The 20,186-nt window shown below is 38.0% G+C and overlaps 1 protein-coding gene across 1 annotated transcript; it reads right to left on the reverse strand.

Annotated features, from left to right (window-relative positions):
• Nucleotides 1–8,735: 8,735 nt before the first annotated feature.
• UBE2V2 (ubiquitin-conjugating enzyme E2 variant 2) lies at nucleotides 8,736–19,851 on the reverse strand. The gene is made up of 3 exons (XM_010006814.1): nucleotides 19,705–19,851; nucleotides 16,035–16,160; nucleotides 8,736–9,606 (listed from the first exon to the last, which is right to left on the reverse strand). The coding sequence occupies exons 1-3, from the start codon at nucleotides 19,747–19,749 to the stop codon at nucleotides 9,460–9,462; spliced, it is 318 nt and encodes a 105-aa protein (XP_010005116.1). The 5' UTR covers nucleotides 19,750–19,851; the 3' UTR covers nucleotides 8,736–9,459.
• Between the last annotated feature and the right edge of the window lie 335 nt (nucleotides 19,852–20,186).

The following is a 20,186-nucleotide window of genomic DNA, read 5'->3' on the forward strand; positions in this document are numbered from 1 at the left end:
GCTGTAGCAAAGGACACCAGAGCCTGCCTACAGAAAGTACCCCAGGATACCTGACGCCCACACCCACCCAGACAGACAGCCCCTCTAGTCAGATAAAACTTTACAATGTAGATTTTCTAGCAGACACAGAAGAGGTCACTCTCACTTCCTCTTGCTCACCTGCAGGTAATTTTCCACCAGGTCGCATTTCAATTTGATGAGAGAGTCAATTATCTGATGAGACAAAGACCTCAGCATCCTAACTGTTATGCCAATTAGTCCCATCAGCAGCTATCAATCCTGCTCTTTCCTATAAACAGGAAAACAGTTACCTCTCAGCCTACAGTACAGGACTGTTTGCCACCCTTCCTCTCACAAACATGTAAGTTCCATTTTTAGGGTATTTTGATTATTAACTGTGACTGCATGAGCAAAAGGCTGTTTTCACTAAGTATCTCTTTAAAAATTCTACACTCAACAAAACTCTACCTTCAGCTGAAAGCCATTTCCATTTGGGTAGAGAAACATGGCTGGATTTTTGTTTTGTTGGGGTTTTTAAAAATATAAGTAGGAGTGTAATCTGAGTGATCTTGGATGCTGTTTTTTTAATACCATCTCAGAATTCAGTTCTGTGACTCAGTAATTAAGCATTCAGTAGAGCACTCAGAATTCATTTCAAATACCCGTTTCCTTCTACTGCAACTAATGCACTGACACTGCACCTATTATATAAATGAGCAAACCTTTACCTCTAGTTTCTGTCTATCTTAAATTTACACTTCTAATAATAATGGTGCACCAATAATAATTTCTGATGTATTTCTAGTATCATCTAGGACTCTGTGCTGGTTTGGTTCTGGCATGGTTTCAGTAGCACAGGTGGCTCCTGTAAGAAGCTACTAAAAGCTCTCCCGGCTCAGGTAGCCAAGGCCAGAGCCATTAGAGAGAAAACAGATGTGCCTCTGTGATTTATATATGAACAAACTGCTGTAAGAGCCGAGCAGAGAGCAAGGAGAAGAGCTGTTCTGGAGGGCTGAAAGCATTACCGGGATAAAGATCTCTAGGCTGATGGGGAAGAAGGTGCCGGAGCAGAAGTTTCCCTGCAGCCCGTGGGGAGATGGCAGGCTGTGCATCTGCACTCATGGACGAATGTGGTGGAGCATTCCCTGAAGGTGCTAGGAGGGGCAAATGTGGACTAGCAACCCATGGACTTGGACCTGCAGCCGTGGAGGACCCCATGCCAGGGGAGGTGGCTGTTCCCGAAGCAGCCCGTGACTCTGTGGGAAGCCCAGGCTGGAGCAGCTCTGGACCTCATAAGAAGGACTCATGAAGGAGAGGTTCGTGGAGAACTCTCACCCATGGGAGGGACCCCATGGGGAAGTAGGGAAGGACTGTAAGGAATTCTTCTTCCTGAAGAGGAAGGAGCAGCTGGAACCACCAGCCCGTGAACTGACTCTAAACCCCATCCCCTGTCCCCCTGTGCTGCTGGGGGGAAGGAGGGAGAGAAACCAGGAACAAAGTGATTTGGGCCCAGGAAGAAGGGAGGGGTGGGGTAACATATGCAAGCACTGCTTAAATTTGAGTAAGCAGCCACATGGCTTGTTCTTTCTTGTTGTGTTAGGCCCAAGACAGACAGACTAGAGCATCCCTATTGAGATTCAAACACTGCCTTTCCTGCAGATTACACTAAGAGGCAGTGAATTTCAAGAAAACCTTTGGTAAGACAACCTTCCCCCAAACCTCTGCAAAGTCTCCTTTTTTAAGGTTGTACTCACAGAGTAGTGAGCAACACTGTTTTTTTCCTCAAACAGGAATACCAAGACCATCTGCTAGAGCACACTCAAGCCTTTGCCTTGGTTGTCCCCAGACTCCAGAAGACTGAAGCTGACAACTCCTCTGCCGCCAGACATGAATCCAACCCAGTCTCTGCTCCAGTGGCTCAGCTGTACTGTGCACTTACACAGGCAACTGCTTGTGCATTCAAATTTTAAAAACCGAAAAGGAGTAAGAATGTTTTTTCAAACTTTAACCCCTAACTTTTTTTTTTTTTTTTTTTCCAGACACCTCTGTAGCCCACCAATATGCTTATTAATCTGAAATACATTTCCTGGCCATTTTGGAAGCAGTGCACAAATGGCCAGGGTCCAAAAACTAGAAAGCAAAAAGCAGAGAGATATTTCAGACTGCAGGGAGGCACAGCTACATCCCAGAGATGCAGGAGTTGACACAACTCTTGAGAGGACAGACAAGCCCTTACAAAATATGTACACACACAAGGTTTTTATTCCTTATTTTACAATGAAACCTGAAGATGTTTTCCCTCCTTAATACAAAAATAGTAATCTTCAGAACACTTGGATGAAGGCAAATACAGATCGGAGCTGTAAAAGTATTCTGTGCTAGAAATACATACTGCTTAACTGCCCCATCAGAATTTGATCTCAAACCCATGCATTTTGACCGTCATTGTTAAATTTCCCCTATACACATTCCAAAGCAGAACATGAGTTTTTTTCTTTATTCTGCAAAGTATTATGGAGGGTGTATGATTAGTCCTGTAAAATGTGCATAAGGATTGTTCTTCCCTCTGCACTAAGTTTTCATCTTCAAACATCACACAAGGATCTCTCTGCTTAACCAAGAGCTTCAGTAGCTGAGATTTTGCCATGGATAAAGACAAGCATAAGCCATGATGAAAGAATGGATCAATACTGGAAGGTATCCATCCAGGAGAACAAAGAATCCAAGCTGTGATCAGTTTCCAGGTTTTCCATTTATTTCTGACTTTGATAACTGCTTCTGTAAGGTCTAAATGTTCTTACCTCAAAGGGATCCCAAGCAATACCATGAGAATACAGAATAAGTATCACTACATTACAAGTCACAGTAAAGAACTACTTACCAAACAGCATTAGCGATATGGCATGAATTTAATACCAAAACATTTTGCCACTTGTCTTTAAAACAGTGCAGGTAAACATCAGATTCCAGGCACTACACATAAAAACACCTGCAACAGAACTCAGATTCTTGCTAGTTTTACTAAACCAGTCCTGCCTGGGCACAAATTACTGGTCACCCATCTATCTAGATCACTAGACAATGCAATTTCAGTTGTATAGTCGCAGGCATGTAAAACCCAAGCACCCCAGTTAGTTGGCACCCCAGTTTTAAGTAGCCAGAAAACAGTACATTTTTTGCATGGTGTCAGGAGTTGTATATACTTAAATTATATTAATTCCTTCCCTCTTGACTTCCCCCTTGTCTTCTGCTAGAGGCAGGTTACAGCTGCATATGTGACCTTTGCATCTGTCAATAAAGCAGTGCACCATTTTTGTTAGCTTCTGTTTCAATAATACTAATGATCATACAGATATTATAGAATGATAAAATCACAAAAACACAGTAAAGCATTAAAGATTGATGGTTAACACTGCTACATGGAATGAATAACACAACCATTCCAAACAAGTCTGGACCTAAAAGTGAAGAGTATTTGAAATGCTAGAAGAAACAGTGACTACTCTAAGGAACATGGGCAGTTCAGAACTATTTTTTAACAGATTGAAAGCAGGGTGGTAGAATGAAGAACTTCCAAAGCAGTCATCTATTCACAGCATCCCACTCTGAAGATCAAAACCATTACACTACTAATTGAGGTGATACTCACAGATTTTAAAAAATTAGTGTTTAATGCACAATCTGAATGATAGCTCAAACACATAATTACCTAAGCAATTAAATAACATAAAAACATTGCTAACTAGGAACATCATGGCTATAAATTTTCATTTGGCATTATTTCCGTACATCAAAATTACAGCATTTAAGGAATGGATGTATAGGACTAGCTTAGCATGAGAATTTTGCTATAAAATGCAATGACTCATACATTTGATAGTGCAAGGACACAGATGTTCGAAAAGTTTTCTAGTAAGACTAAAAAATCCAATGTATTGTCACAGTACTACCACAAAAGATCATAAATTTAATCTGCAAACCTTCATACATAAAAAAACCCCAACACGTATGTATGACAGGAAACAGTTTCAGAAAACACAAACCAAGATGACTACATCTGTCTTCACGAATCCCAACTCTGTGATATTGTGGCAATGAGATTAATTTAAAGGTTTCTCAGAAGCGGACGGTCCCATAGCTCAAACTGTGACACACCCCCCAGAGATGAGGAATAATGCTCTCTCCTGAATCTGCAGTCCAGCAAACAACAAACACTGGAAGGAACTGTCAGCCAGAAAAGGCAGGGGTCAGAGCTGCTGGCAATTCACTCAATACTGTGTCAAAAGCAGAGCTTTTAACAGACTTGTTGTTAATGGTATTGACTCTATTAACTACATATATACATTAAACTTTTTAACTGTTGATGACCAAAGAGCCAGCTATCAGCATCACACACTTCCATGATTTTGGTTTACACAGCTCCTCGTGGGGGAAAGTTCTGCATATCAAAACCTCAAAGAAACAGTCATCTCAACCTGCTGCACTTCATCACCACATTTAATAATTTTAAATGCAGGGATTTTGCATCACAAAAAAAGCCAAAGAAATGAAGAGAACTGGGTTAAGTCCTATCAGGCTGAATTTAAGGAGTTACAAGTACGACTTCATCTCCCAAAGCCATTCTGTAAGGCTCAACCCTCTCTCCATATTAACCCCATTTTCATGACACTGGAAAGATCTGCTAGAAAGAGTCTTCCACATCTTTCAAGATGACCACACAGCTCTACTGTTTGAGCTGCTCTCATCCTACTTGTAGCATCTTTCATTCCTGTGACAAATGGGAAAAAGTAGCCCCTTTTTCATGGTCTATTCTCAAGTCAGTAACAGGTTAGTTTACCACTACCAGGTTTCATCATTATTTTTTATCTGTAGAAATTTCAGAGGGAAATCAAAGCCTTCATACCCCTCTCATTCCTGCATACTTAAAAAACATAGTAAAAAGTCAAAATTAAAGCAGCCAACGTGCCAATGTGCATACCTACACACCTATAATAATCTCCAGGGAGCAGAAGAACAAGCACAAAACAGCTGATGAGAACCTTATTTGTTTATGTCTGCACAGGCAACCCTTCAGTATTTCCGAGTTAACAAATATACAGTGTTTTTTTTAAACCCAAACTACACAGTTTATACACTATAAAATCATGTTTACATTTTATCAATTCTGCATATATTAAAAGCAGAAGGTTGGGAGGGTTCCATTAAGAAATGGTGAAAAGTCAAATTAGTATAGAAACATGCATTATATCAAGAGAACACAAACACTGGTTATTTGTGCATTATCTTAGTTATCCCAGTAAGTTATCCATTTACATAGTTGGGCACTAGTAGAAATATCAAAAGCCTTTTTATATTTATCACTATTTTTAAATGGTAAAGATTGAAAAACTTCATGGAACTGTTTGAATATGGGAATTCTACTCGAGAGTCGGTATCGGATATTTATTTTACAGAATGGAATTTACTGTACATTCATTTACAACTGCTTATCAATCAAGCTGAAGGTACAGATCCATTTAAGAAAACAAACAAACAAACAACAAAACCCAAATACAAAATGTTAGAAACTGCATTAACACTAAGCTACTGTAGAAAGTTGATAACTTAATCAATGAATGCAGTACTCATTCCTTTGGAAGCTGAAGTCAGCTAGTGAAATGTCTTACATTGTATTTTTTTGAAGCAGCATAAGTAATTTTGGTACTTCCAGCTTTACAGGCAATATGTCAACCAGATCATTTTAGCCCTCCCCACCTAAGAAATGTTCCTAGGCTTCACAGAAGAGTTCTGAACACATTATTTGGAAAAATTTATGAGACATGCATTTTTGTCCCACTGCTTCACTTCTATCTAGAATTTTACTTGCATAAAAGAAACAAACAGTATTTTAGTCAGTTCTTCTTTCTTTTTGTTCCAGTAACAGACTTTCTGAACCCCAGTGTACTCCTCCTTCTCTAGCAGTTGAGACAAGCCACAGAAGGGGCAATCTGGCCAGGTTTTCAATATCTAAAGGCCAGAAAAAAAAAACAAGTGGTAGACAAACATCTGCCTCTGTCAGAGGATGATTATTACCTGGTGGCCTGCTACGTGAGCCTTCTGCATCAAGACAGTGTAAGAACAGGGTAATAAATATGTTTAGGCCCTAAATTAGTCCTGAAAAGAACTGAGCAGGAAATTAATTTTCAAAAACTCACCATGTAAGTAACAAATACTTGCATAAATTACACAGGTTTTTATTATTATTATTATGGTTGATCAACTGTCATAGCACGAACTAAATTTTTCCCTTAAGTATCCCTTATACAGTAACAAATATTTAGGAGGAGTGTGGATTATGCATTTATTTCATAATCACAGAGGGATTCATTACCTACTGTGTCTTGCTGGGTGCCAAGTATTCTAATCTTGCTTCCAGAAAGAGGAGCACAACCAAGGCAGTCAGTAGGTGCACACCTTGCAACATTTTCCATACTTTATTATAAATGAGTAAGGCACATTACTTGTATTTCCATAGGCTTGCTCATTGTATCTTAAGGCTTACGAAGCATGAATCATGCCATCTGTGGGGTTTTTTTCTTTGCTTCATAGTAAAATTATCGCTCCCTCGAACAACCAAGACACAAGAAGTTTGACAATGCTTCAGAGCACAAAGCTGGTTTAAATCCCAGTTGATGACCACCACCAGGACGTGAATTTTCAGATGCAATCTGAAAAATCATTACATTTAGAATTCTTGCACTTTGCCCCTCATACAACCAGACTGAAATGGTGCTCTGCTTTGTAAGACATACAGTTTTGAGAAAAAAAACCTCACATTTGCTAACAACAGCAAATTCAAATCTGGCAAAAGGAAAGATAACACAAGTCAAATTCTCTTCAGGGGAAAACTTAACTTCTGGCATCTAAGTAGGATACTAAAGAGAAACCACAAGAACATGAGACAACAAATCACTTAGTAAACACTGATCAGACATGGATATACACAAAACAATGTAACCTTTCTGGAGGTCAATAAACAGCACGCTTCAAAATCTCCTTCAGGTAAAAACAGTTTCATGGAGGCTCTCAACTTCATGCAGTAGTCAAAGACATTTCAAAATTTCGTAATTAATTGCACGTCTTCCAGTGTGAGCAAAATGGAAAACCAGCACACCTGAAATCACTGCAGGAGTATTTTTAGTCATGCTTTATATTACATACCCTGGTGTCCCTCCACTACCTTTTTCTTCTGCAAAATGCATCTGCTTACAGCTAGATATGTGTATTTTCACAGCTACAAATGGCTAGAGTACAGACAAGAGCTAGAGCTGTTGTGGGATCAACTTGCACCACATCTAACTAAGCAAACATCCAGCTCTTCTTCATGCTCTGTAAGTCAGTCTCTTAAATTACGTTACCAACCATATCATAGTCTATGCGTGTTTCTCATTCTCTTGATAGTTTATGCTGAAATTTTCCCAAAAATTCACATCTCAGAACTGCACAGTTCCATTATTTTAATTGATTCAATAGATTAGCAGTGTTAGTGCAAGAAAAAGATTTAATGGCATCAAAATAATTCAAATTGAATTAAGTAAGAATATGCTGCAATGCACTTCAGCCAAACCATCACAAATGATATGTTATATACAGACACGAGGTAGCTGGCAGCTATAAATCCACCAATTTCATAAATGTCCAATTTGTCTAAAAAGCAGAAACTGACAAGTACTACGTAAACCTTTACATTTAAAAAAAAAAAATTAACACCTAGCTTATTGCTTTTAAAGGTTCATTCTTTACATCAGAAACAGGTAAAGGCATATCAAACAAAGTTACCTGGCTCTTGTTGGCTTTTGATTATACTATCTTTTTCAAAAGAACCACTAAATTAAAGTTGGAATGGAAACAGTGGACTGGCCCTCAATGTTACATGTTCCCACCGAGATGAACAAAAGGGTTGCTTTTTCAAAGGTGGGGGGTATAATTTCCAGAAGTACAGCATCAACTACTTTCTTACGAGAAATCAGTAACAGAACTAAAACCAGTGTTCCCAGTAGACATAATACATTGAAAAAACAGACCAACAACTGGAGAGGCAGAAAGCACTCTGGCTTTGAAGACAGTGGTGTCATGGCAAATACATGCAAATGGAAATATGATCATCTGTATTACAGGTGCAGTTTTTATTAAAGCTTCTTGAATTTTCTTTTTTGTGTGTTGCAGAAGAGGCAAAAGTGTAACAGACAAGAAAAAAAGGCAAGAAACATAAAAAGAGGAAAAGCTGCAAGAAAGCAAGAATCATGACAGCAGCTGCAAAGGCAAGACAAAGGACTTCAGAAGTAGGACAGATTTCAGCAGTATGGTCCAAAAACTGCTCAGAGGTCAACTAAGCAAAGTGAAAGTAATGCTCATTTCTCAAAAGAATCTGGAGGGGAGGTGAAGGAGAGAAGGGTAAGCAAGGGGATTTTTTGTTTTTGTTATGGAGTTAGTTTGGGGGGTTGCTTCATTTAAAAAAGTATCTATTTATACACATACAACGCAAACTTGCCCGAAGAAGTGGTACTGCAGATGACAGAACTCACTCCTCTGCAACAAATAAAATACCTTAACCTCTCAAGTAAACTAAGCATATAAAAGTGGTAAGAATAAAAGGTGCATGTAAAACCAGCAGCAATATTATGTTTGGCTTTCCACTACTTCTGCAAGTTACTGTACATATATTACATCACTATTATAGAAATGGCACAGCCTCAGACACTTTCCACATTTTATTTACATTTTAAGACTAACTTTAATCTCAATCACATATCCATACATTTCCTTTGTTTCACTAGAACTTAAATGCATGGTTTATTAGAACAAAGACTGTAAACAAATATTTGCCATGTCCAATACATGTAACACACAGGAGCTGCTTAACAGAAATTAATCCCCCCATTTTATAAATACAGGTATCAAAACAATCCTGAACATACTTTGTGACACTACTAGTAGTCGGCACCCACACCCTTGCAAAATTAAACAAGATGAGCAACGGTATTCACTGTACCCGCTACTTTAAAACAAATTTAACTGCAGCTCTTTTACTAAGCAAGATGGATAAAGCATGCCATTGATATTTTGCCTTCTCAAGAGATTATTTTCAGTAACATATATTATTCCACAGCAATCTGACTCTTCCTGTCATGCTTTCATCTTGTAAGACCTGAATTCCAATTTTAGGCTATTTCAGGCTTATGCTTAAATGACAGTGCCTCGATAAGAGAAAAAAAAAATAATTGTGCTGCCTTTTTCTCCCATAGTGCCTGAAAACATATTGGGCATACATATAATATATATATTCTTACAAATGTCCAGGTCATGTACACCAGCTGAAATTCTTTAATGTGTGGGTGTTTGCATTGTGAGATTTAATCAAGACATTAACATGAGTAGAAGGTTGTTGTTTTAAGACAGAAGTTTGAGAATCAGCTAAAATTAATTGTTGTAAGTTTGTCCCTCTGGAGGTTGTGGAAGCTTCATATTTTCTTTGGACATCATTAGACGTCTTAGCTCTTGAAGTACAACTTTAATGCTATAAGAATTTTGCCATTTTGCTAACACTGGTATGCTCCGTGCATCCACCTGCAAAAAGAAGAGGAAGTTGTAAGATATGATGTAATACAAAATCTCTACATATTGACCATACATATTGTTCTAAGACAGAGCCTAAGCATTCCCTGACACTTTATCTGGGGCGTGAAGTCCCTGTTTGCATGAAGTCATTTAAGAAAAACAATCATATACTTACACACAGATTCTGCAATAAAATCCATGCAGGTGGACCCTTCCATCTGTGCTGATACTAGTATTAGAAGGAAAATTTCAGATTACCCCCCAAAAAAGTAATCACCTTCATTGTGCCAATATACACACATGGAGTTTCCTCAGTTCTTTAAAACCTTGCCACACGAGTCCACAGAATACCCTTCCCTTGTTTTTCCTCTTGCCACAGGTATCACTAGTGATTTATTTCACATCACTATTACATGATGCTTCTGATACATCAAGAGTCACTATGTATACTACAAAATGGCTTAAAATATTGAAGTAACTAATCCATAATGTTTGGACATTTCTTAGTTCTTTGCAATCCTTCTTACAGTAAGCCACCTTATGGAGCTGTGAAGATTACTGTACATCACTTACCAATTTGAATATGAACTGAAAGGAAAGGACATGGGACTTCTCCTATGCGTTTATAAAACCTGTGGGACAATTTACACAATTATATTATAACAGGGAGGTTTCCATGCAAAAGTCAGCAATTGAAAGTCAGCTTGGGAATTGTTTTGGCAGCAGGGAAGTCCTGGCCACCCAGCCCCTGGTAAAGAGGAACTTAAGATGACAGGGGGTCCTAGAGCTGTGCAACTGCGAAGCAGACCCATCCACAGGAATAGGGCTATTGCACACTACTGAATTCCACTGGCAGAGCACCACAGGTAGCTCATACAGATATAAAAGTGCTGGAAACTACTGCTTTACAATTTAGGCAGCATAAAACATCAAGAAGCTTCTTATCCCGTCTTAATTAGGGCAAACTGAAAGAAAAAACAACACTCGAATCAGAAATAAGAATGTTAACACTGATGTTTTATTTCTAAATCGTTTGAAGTGAAGCTGTCTATTCTCAGATGAGACAAAATTTTTTTGGAGGAGGAAAAAGAAGTCAAGGTTTAACAATATGCTGGTCTGGGCAGCAATGTTAGCACAAGAAACTTCTGCTCCCTCTCACTAAGCACTTGTTCCTTTAATGGTGATACAGCCTAACAGCTCAGGTGAACCATGAGATGAATGTGAAGCTACCTTCTGACCTGAACAAACAGAACCCACCTGGTTTAAAAAAGCACCTCAGAAAGAAGTGACCAATTCACAGGTCAGCACTATAAGCATTACACTTCACATAAACAACGTTCTGCTCAGAATCAGGAAACTCTTAAGTCAGCAGAGCTGACAGAGACAGTGTATCATCAAACCACATTATAGCAGGCAGTCAGATTACTTAGTAATTACTGCAAACATCATGAATCAGGAAGAAAAAAAGTGCACCAAAAGGAAAGCTCCATTGTGCAGCAAGACCATGCCAATTTAGAATACACATGAGTTATGAACTAGTACAGGAAGGTTTGCATGTAACACTCGTCAGACCATCATTGCAATTTCTGGACTGCTATTACTTCTTATTTAAAGGGGTATTTAGTTTAACATGATAAATAAAAGAGGCGATATCAGAGCAGAATAATCTTTGAAATTGGAAAACAGGTTCTCTTTTCTTAAAAGGCAGACAATAAGATAAAACACCAATGAGTAAAAGGGAAATTCTGGTAAGGAATCACCGTGTTATCAAGTAGCAGCTTAACTAAAGAAACATTTAGTCTTAGTTCTGAGGTACAAACTCTAACAGATCTCTTCCTCTCCAATCCTTCTAGCTAAGATTAAAAGAACACTCCAGAGCTTATATCCAATCAACTGGACCAAACAAACTAGGAACAACACAAATTAATTTTGAAAGCTAGAACAGTAAATATCACACTACTCAAAACTGCTCTCTATACAGAAAATGTCATGAGAAGTGAATAATACCACACTTCTTTATGGGCTCCAGTAGAAAGAAGAAAAACTTAATGGTGGTTAAGTATCACAGTAACAGAAGAAACAAGGACTTGGATCTTATGTTCAACTAGCATATAGCTGCAGATATTTAAGAGCTTATTTCCCACCTTGCACATGCAGACACAGTCACAAACTTTTGTTAATACTCTGCAGCCTAATCTGACCTCCTCTTCAACTTAGCAAAATGGAACAAAATGTCAGGCTACTCTCCGAGTACATTGGTCTAAGTCAGTCCTTTGGCAGACCAGTAGTTTAAAAAATATCCATGTTAGCATGAATTACAATGCTTTATACTGAAGTAGATGAAGACAGATAACATTATGTATCAACTGAGCTGCCAAAAATAAAAAAAAAATTAAAAAAAAAAAAAAAGGGGTAAAGATACTACAGCAAACAACTATTAAGAGCCAGGTAATGGGTGTGAGATTCCCAACCTGGGAAGACATGCAGCTGAGGGTTGAAGCCCATGTCACAACAAACTGTTTTAGAAGACCACTGGTGAACTGACATGGATAAGAAGAAAAAGAGGTTTAGATTTTAGTAGGTCTGAGAAAGAAAACTAATATAATTATCTGTTTATACAAATACTGGGTTTAAAAAAAAAAATTAAAAAATGGCTGGAAAGGCAGTTGCTCTGGGACTCCCCAAATGAATGTCTCCAGCCTGGCAATTTCGCTTCCATACTGACTCTTCCTCGACTCCTTTTGCAGGCTCTCTCAAGTCTGGAGATCTATCTCAAGTACAGCACATGTCAGTCTGTCACCAGCCCTGTTCAAACAATGCAATGCTACATACACTGGCTGTACTGGAATGTGAGACCTGACTTTTCCAAGTAAAGTCCTCCAGCTTTTCTTTCTTAGCTGGGAATTTATAGCAACAAATTCACAGCCCTTACACTCTAACAATGTAATGAATGTTTTCTCCATAAAGACTGCTGAATGTGACATTTTCGTTGCTGTTTATCTAAAGTCTCTACTCTGCATATCACCAACTCTTATGACATCTTGCAGCACGAATCATTTTGGCTTGGGTTCTGTTCTACGTGTTGCAGAATTTATTTCCAAGTTAGTGCACAATAAATTCACTTTATTAAGAACAATGATAAGATATTTGGAAAAATTACACAAGCTATGTCCAAATCACACAGAAGCATTAGGTAATATTCAAGTACAAATCTGAGGACAAAGAGGGAGAAATGCCAAGGTCACAAAAGCCAACAGAGCTGAAAACAGTAACCTGAAGGCTATTCTATTCTGGAGGCACACCAGAGTAAATCTTGAAACAATATCACGAGAAGCAATATGCATAGCGCATAATTTTTTCTACACAATTTAAATGAAAGCAAATAATTTTATATAATGTTGCAAAGTATTGAGTGTTTACAATGTTCCCAACATCTTAAGAAGCAGCAAACTGCTTAGTCTACAATAAACATACTCAAAGGAATAGCTGCAGGACAGCTTACAGATTTATAGCTGACAGTCCCAAGTGAGTTTAAAGGAAACAAATATTTCCAGTTGTAAATATTAAACAAACAGAAGTGATCACAAAATCTGCAAGACAGACTGCTGAAGAGCACTCTTATGAATGCAAAAATCAGACCTCAAAAGACCATGTGAAAATAAATAGCATGTCAGAATGCCACCTGTGTTTTATCAATACAGGATATTCAAGTCTCCAAGACACAAGACCCTGCAGTACTAAGCATAATAATTTAAAGACAATTTTACAACAGTGATGCAATTAGCACATAAAGGCATTTTGTCCAACCCTATGTAAGTACTTGGACTAGCTTTTCTGAACTTTGTACCCTAAATCTGTCTCCAAACTCAGTAGCTCCATAGGCAAATTGAAAAAGCAGAAAACACACCAAAATTAACTTGCAGATAAGAAAAAGGAGGCAATTGAAGACGGTGCCTCAGAGCACTTAAGTTTAGTCTTTTCCCATTAAAATACTCCTGAAGTAGCCCACTCCTGCACTAAATTTAAGGAACAGAGATCTCTGGGATCCGTGAAGTTATGTGGCTGATAGAAAAGCTACTTACAAGCAAAACTTCTCTCAGAACAATCACACGAAAGTCAAAAAACTTCTAACTATCAATGGAGATAAATTAAATTACACACGTGCACTTTTAATGCAAAGCATAAAAGGACTTGTAAGTCAAGAAGGTCAAGAACCACTGCCAGGAAGGCAGTTTTAAACCAGCTTCCTTAGATTACCATTAACTCTAGCACATATTCACCTCTAGCTTCCCCCTCCACACTCCAACTCAACAGAAATTATCACCCTCTAAACTCACACTGGGGTCTCTGCTTTTCCTCAGGTGTTAACTGGTACACACCTCCTGCAAAGTGTTCCTTAACAACGTTACAAATATTTTGAGAAGTATGATAATACTAATATGTCATACAACATCAGTTGCTGTTTATCTCAGGTGTCTTTTCTGCAAGTCACCAACTTTCTCAACTTTAACCAATGTGATCAAAAGCTGGCCACGTATCAAAAAACAGAGTGCAGGAGCACAGACAGTAGAGCTTGTCTGAAAATGAAACCCTGTCATTCATTCAAAGAATGCAGCAAACTGCTTATGATCTCTTGTATGAAAGACAATCAGAAAGTGACAGAACAGCTTGGAAGAAACACGAAGGAACTAAAATAGGAAGCAGCAATGTGAGTTGTTCTGGGGATGCTAAAGATGCCCCTGGTTTATCTGACACATTTGGCACAACTGTACTGTGTGCATTAAAAATAGTATCTAGTCCTATTAAAAACAATTTTTTAAAAAGGTTATTCACTGGCCTAGCAAATCCTTCATGAGATAAACTAGTTTATAGAACTGCTGGGGAAAAACTGAATTAAGGTTTTGTATAAGTTATAAACTTATTAAAATCAAGCTTTCCTGTAGCAATGACTGGATTTTAACAGTGCTTTTAAAACCACCAGAAGGATTTCCTGTCACAGTGTTCACCCCATTCCTCAGCAAGCTGAGAAGTGTAGACTTCTCCAAATAAAAGCTCAAGCCAACTGACTTGGTTAAGAACGAGCATTCAGGCTCTGCAGGTCTGAGAGTCTGCTTCTGGAAACCAACACCTATATTGTCATTCATGCACAGATGAAGCAGCAAGGGCATGCTTCTTGACTGATTCAGAATAATGTATGTTACCAGGGATAGAGGTTATAATATTGTATCAAAAGCTCTGCTGCATCACAACCTCTTAACATACACACACTTGGGCCACAAACCACCATTGTGATTAAGGGCAACAGCTGGTTGGTAGATAGCAATTTTAATAAGATCATAGGTAAAGTTGTTTGCTATACAAGAAGTACTTTCAAATTAGTTTTCGGTTATTTCTGAAGTCTAAGTGCACTGGCTTTGGATGACCAACCAGTACACTATTCTAGCATGTAATGAGCTCAAATGAACCCCTAAGAATCCTCTCCTCTACAGACATCAAGATACTTAAGTTTCACATTTTAGTACTGTTAACTACACAAATGCAAGTCCATCTTTCTTTTACATTTTGCAAATTGTTTAAAATCTAAAAACGTATTACTTTAACCAATTACTTTGCATTCACTAGACAATCATACCCACATATAAGTGTGATGTATTACTGTAGTTTCTGCTGATCTACTCACATACCACAGCAAATACAAGAGCACCCACAAGTCTTTCTACTGAGCAATGAGGTACCTCAGTTATTCACAGGACTAAAGTCCTTAGTGAATAAAGCAGTAACTAACTTGCTTGAGCTGCTGTCATTGCTCACGTACATGAATTCATCTCACAGCCACTGTTGGATCAGTGAAAGTAACTTACTGCAAATTGATCTCTACAATGAAAGTGATTACCATCTATATCAAAGGACCTTAAGACTGAAGCTCAGAATCACCTTGGATTTGAATAGACCCATTACAAACAAAACGAGAGGTTAAATACATTGGTTCATTATAGTAGAGCTACTATTCCAGAGTGACTCATTAGGAATAACCTCTGTTTCTAATTAACAGAAACATCAGATAAAGTTTGCAGTGCTCCTGTTACAATATGAATTTAATTCCCTTTTATAAGAGTATTATAAGGGAAATACCTAAACATGGCTCAGATACCTTTTTCTTTTCAAAACTAAAATCTTCATTTAAAAGAAAAAACTGTTTCAATACTATAAATAATGCTCATCTCATGGATACGCCACTAAGAACCACTAACGTATTGCAAGTACTGAAAGATTTGAAGTAGTAGGCAACCAAAGTTTTATTTAAACCAAAGACTTACATTGTAAAATTTAAATATGAAACCTATATCAACATGCATATTCCTCACCTGTTTTTTTTTTCATTTAAGTAATTTATAGTACAGATTAACAACATGGTTGATCTTACCATTTCAACTTACCATTCCATTGGAATTATTTATTCCATTCATATTAATTTTAGTTACAAATCTAACTGTAGGAGGTGCTTCTGGGTATTTAGGTCCACACTCTACTTTCAGACTGTATATTCTGTTTTCATAGTTTGTCTAGAAAGGAAAAAGACAGACTAATGCATCTTAATGAAAACTGAGTATTAATTTAAAAACAACAACAAAGCAAAGGCAAGAGGAATAAAGAGGAAGAAATAATGAAATAATTTTTTATCTGTTAATATCATGTACCAGTGGGTGGTCTTGAATTACTGACTGATATTCCACTGTTTTAGTTCTATCGATTACTTGATCAATACATATAAGTTATTCTACTTACTGACTGTACCATACAAAAGTTTTAACAGAACATATTTTTTTAATTCACATTTACTCTTATCCCTCCTACCCACCTTCATTCTCAAAACAACTTTGGTACAGTACAAGGCTAAGAGAAAATAAATAATCTTTAGGGAAATGATCCCTTTCCCCTGTAAAAAAAAAAATAAATCTAACATTGAAAAAAAATGGGAAATGGGGAAAGACAAAAATGCCAATAACTCAACAGTTAAGACATAACCAAGAAGAAGATGAAAACAGTATTTGCAAAAAACATTCTAGAAGTAATTAACACTCCAGGGACATCCAAGACTTCCATAGCTACAGATTGCTTGGCTTACTGGAGGATTTATAAACTTTGGACAGTGAAGTGACAGCCAGTTTACAGAAGACATCACTCTGAATGACCATGGAATAGGTCATTCTAAGTGCAAATGTATTCTGAGAATATCCAATTAGAAAAGAATATGGTTTTATCTTTTTTTAAAATCTTGTCAAGTCAGCCATGCATAACAAAAAGTGTCAGTGCCTCTGCTGGTCACTGATGCACGTGTTTCTGTGCTCCAAAAGGAAAGTAAGTCCAGTTTCTACACCTGTCTTGCCATTGGCACAACAAACACATCTAACATGCACTCAAAGCAGTAACATGCCTCTCAGCTTCCCACAAGTATCATCTTTAAGCTGTTCTGCATCAACCAGCTGTCACTCTATCCAAGAAGTATCACCCATGTAGCCAAGTTATGACAGCCCCCTCTGGTCAACTAAAAGGCAGAGTGGAAATTGAACTACTGAAGCACCCTAACTGTGTCCTATAATTTCAAGAAGCCACAGAGACTCAGTTGCAAGTGGGTCAGAAAAAGCCAAGATGAAGCAGGACCCCCTATGGTATAAAAAAAGTTCTCTCTTATTCCCATTAAAGCTAAAGGACCTATAATCTTGCCCTGTTACAGGCAACAGAGCTGCTACCACAGCAAGCAAACACAGTAACAAAAATTACCATTATTCACTCAGATAAAACAATTCACTTCCCCAGAGAGGGATGCTGTCAGTTACAGTGGAAATAGGCCAAAAGGTAGATACACTGCTTGCAACTCTGAAAAATAGTAAGAACGGCACTCATTCTCATTCCTATCCAGGTGGCTTCTCAATTTTCCTTGGTTTTTCAACTCACTGTTTTACTGTAAGCCAAGCACTCCTAGGTAGCTTCCCAAGACACAAAAAAAATACATTTTTGGGGGGTCAGAAAAATGTCTCCAAAACAGATCTTGCCCCACCCCAACCCCATTGGTTCATCCTTCAAATGAAGCAAGAAAAAAACCAAAACAAAACAGATGAGAAGGGTCATGCAAGTCTAAAATATTACCTGCATGCACTCTTTCATAAAGAAAATAAAATGGCAGCAATATAAATTGACCAGAATAAAAAGTGCATTCCAGGTTAGTTTGTTGTTTATTTTATTTTAAATATATGGGCTCCTACATAATAATCACCTCCTTCAAAGGGGTCTACCTCAGTTTGAACCAGAAACCACACATAGCCAGTTCCGGAGAGTGTTTGGAGAGTCAGGGAGACACTACTTTATAGTAAGCCCCAATTTGCAAGTTCTTTTCAAAACCCACACACCCACAAACTTTCTTCAATAAGTATTCAAAGACTCTAATCCCACAGAAGCTAGTAACATCGTTATGTTTGTATTTTAAACTGGTTCTTTACAAATGCATCCAAATCTTAGGAGCTCAGTACAATTATGCAGATAGACAGAACAGTCTGCTACAAGTTATAATTACTCTGACTTCCAAAAGGAGCTTGAGGTACACTGAATCTAACTCTGGAAGACATTATCTTCATTGAGGCCAATTTCTTATCTCAGTTCTTGTCTTGGATAAATCTTCTAATAAGCCCTACAGCACTGAAGGACACACAAGATAGTAATGTCATATTAGCAGCAAAAGACATATGTTAACTTAGAGCTACATGAAGTATACTCATTTAAAGTTCTTTTCTATCATACCATAACTCATGAGAACGTATGCACAAAAGTTACATGCCAAGTAATGATGTGTCCACTCATACATGATGAGGCTGATACTCAGACACTAGAAGCAATTACTTTCTTGCAGGTTTTATCAATCTAGATTACGTTCTACAGAACTTGAAAGGCCAGAAGGATTTGAACTTTGTTTATATATCTTATCAGCTTCACTTCAGTCCCTGGAAAGTCATGGAGCAAATCCTCCTGGGGAAAGTCCCAAGTCAATTGAATGACATGACTGGGAAAAGCCAACATGGATTTACCAGGGGCAAATCGTGCAGCAGCAAAGAAAGCCCACAGGATGCTGGGCTGCATCAACAAGGGCATCACTAGCAGAGATAAAGAAGTCCTCATCCCGCTCTGCTCAGCGTCTGTCAGACCACATTTGGAGTATTGCATTCAGTTTTGGTCCTTGCCCCAGAATGGGTGCAGACAGGCTGGAGAGAATCCAGAGAAGTGTCACAAGGATGAGCAGAGGACTGGAGGACCTGCCATATTGAGAAGGCTTCAGGGAGACCTTATTACAATGTTTCAGTACTTAAAGGGTGGCTACCAAAATGATGCAGACTCCTTATTTACAAGGAGTCACGTGGAAAAGACATGGGGTAATGGGCACAAGTTGCTCCTGAGGAGATTCCAATTGGACACAAGAAGTAAATTTTTCACCATGAGGACAGTCAAACATTGGAATAGTCTCCCAAGGGAAGTGGTAGATTACCCCACATTGGACAGTTTTAAGTCTGAGCCACCTCACATAAATTATAATATTACCCTGAAAGGTTGGACCAGAAGATCTTTGAGGTCCCTTCCAACCTGGCATTCTATGATTCTATGGTAAGTAATGAAAACCTATTCAGTCTTTAGGCATGAGACAACTGAATTGCATAACTGCTATACTGAAAGACTTTGATAAAAGCTGTGAAAGTTGCAAGTTGCTACTGAATTGAAATTACTAGGCACATACGATAAACCATGTAAAGACAGTTACCCTGTTTACTGTACTAACATAGTACACTTATGATCAGCAATGATGGAAATACAGCTGTATTCCTAACTAAGTCTCAAATCACAACTGGCTTATACAGACAGCTGCAGAAACATGTACAAGGGGAGGCTAGACTGAAAACACTAACATGCCAGGCAGCGATGAATTCTAACATGAATATATTGTGTTTCTGCAACTTCATACATTCAATTTTAACTAATTCTTTTACACTGTAGAAAAGTAATTTTTTGGCATTTTGTATTGCCTAAAAACTTAAGAAAAATGTTTTAATTCTTCACACTTACCCTCGGTGGCCCAATAATCATTCCTGTCCATCTGGTGAGTGTCATATCTTCATCATCTTCAAGACCCCAGCTTACTGTACCATCACCTACTCCTTTCTGCCCTTCTTCAAGTTCTTCCAACAAGCGAAAATTACGAGGTACTTTAACTAGAGAAAAGGGAAGAATACAATTAATGCTGCTCACATTAAGGAAAAACAAAGTAAAAATAATTGTTTTGATGCTATGCGCTAGCAACTGCTGAATATACTTTCAAAGATAATCATGTATTAATTTACCTGGCACTCAAATTGCCTTGAAGCAACTAACCACTTCATTGGAAGCTAGTTACTACCAAGTGATAGCAATGTAAACTATAAAAGAGAAAATACAAGGGCTATCTTTAGTTTGAGATGGTTTAATTTGGGTTCTTTTTCTCAAGCACAGTACTGCTCAGACCCACTACATTTCAAAATCAATTCATTGTCAAGTTTTACTCAACAAGA

The sequence above is a fragment of the Chaetura pelagica genome, unplaced genomic scaffold (assembly GCF_000747805.2).
Source record: "Chaetura pelagica isolate M959 unplaced genomic scaffold, ChaPel_1.0 scaffold109, whole genome shotgun sequence".
NCBI classification, from domain to species: Eukaryota; Metazoa; Chordata; class Aves; order Apodiformes; family Apodidae; genus Chaetura; species Chaetura pelagica.

Excerpts from the sequence above, each read along its gene's own strand:
- UBE2V2 (XM_010006814.1), bottom strand. The coding sequence starts at position 19,749 with ATGACACTCACCAGATGGACAGGAATGATTATTGGGCCACCGAGG. Across the intron at positions 16,161-19,704 it reads TGATTATTGGGCCACCGAGG|ACAAACTATGAAAACAGAAT; the intron begins GTAAGTGTGAAG and ends TTTCCTTTCTAG. Across the intron at positions 9,607-16,034 it reads TAAATAATTCCAATGGAATG|GTGGATGCACGGAGCATACC; the intron begins GTAAGTTGAAAT and ends TTCTTTTTGCAG.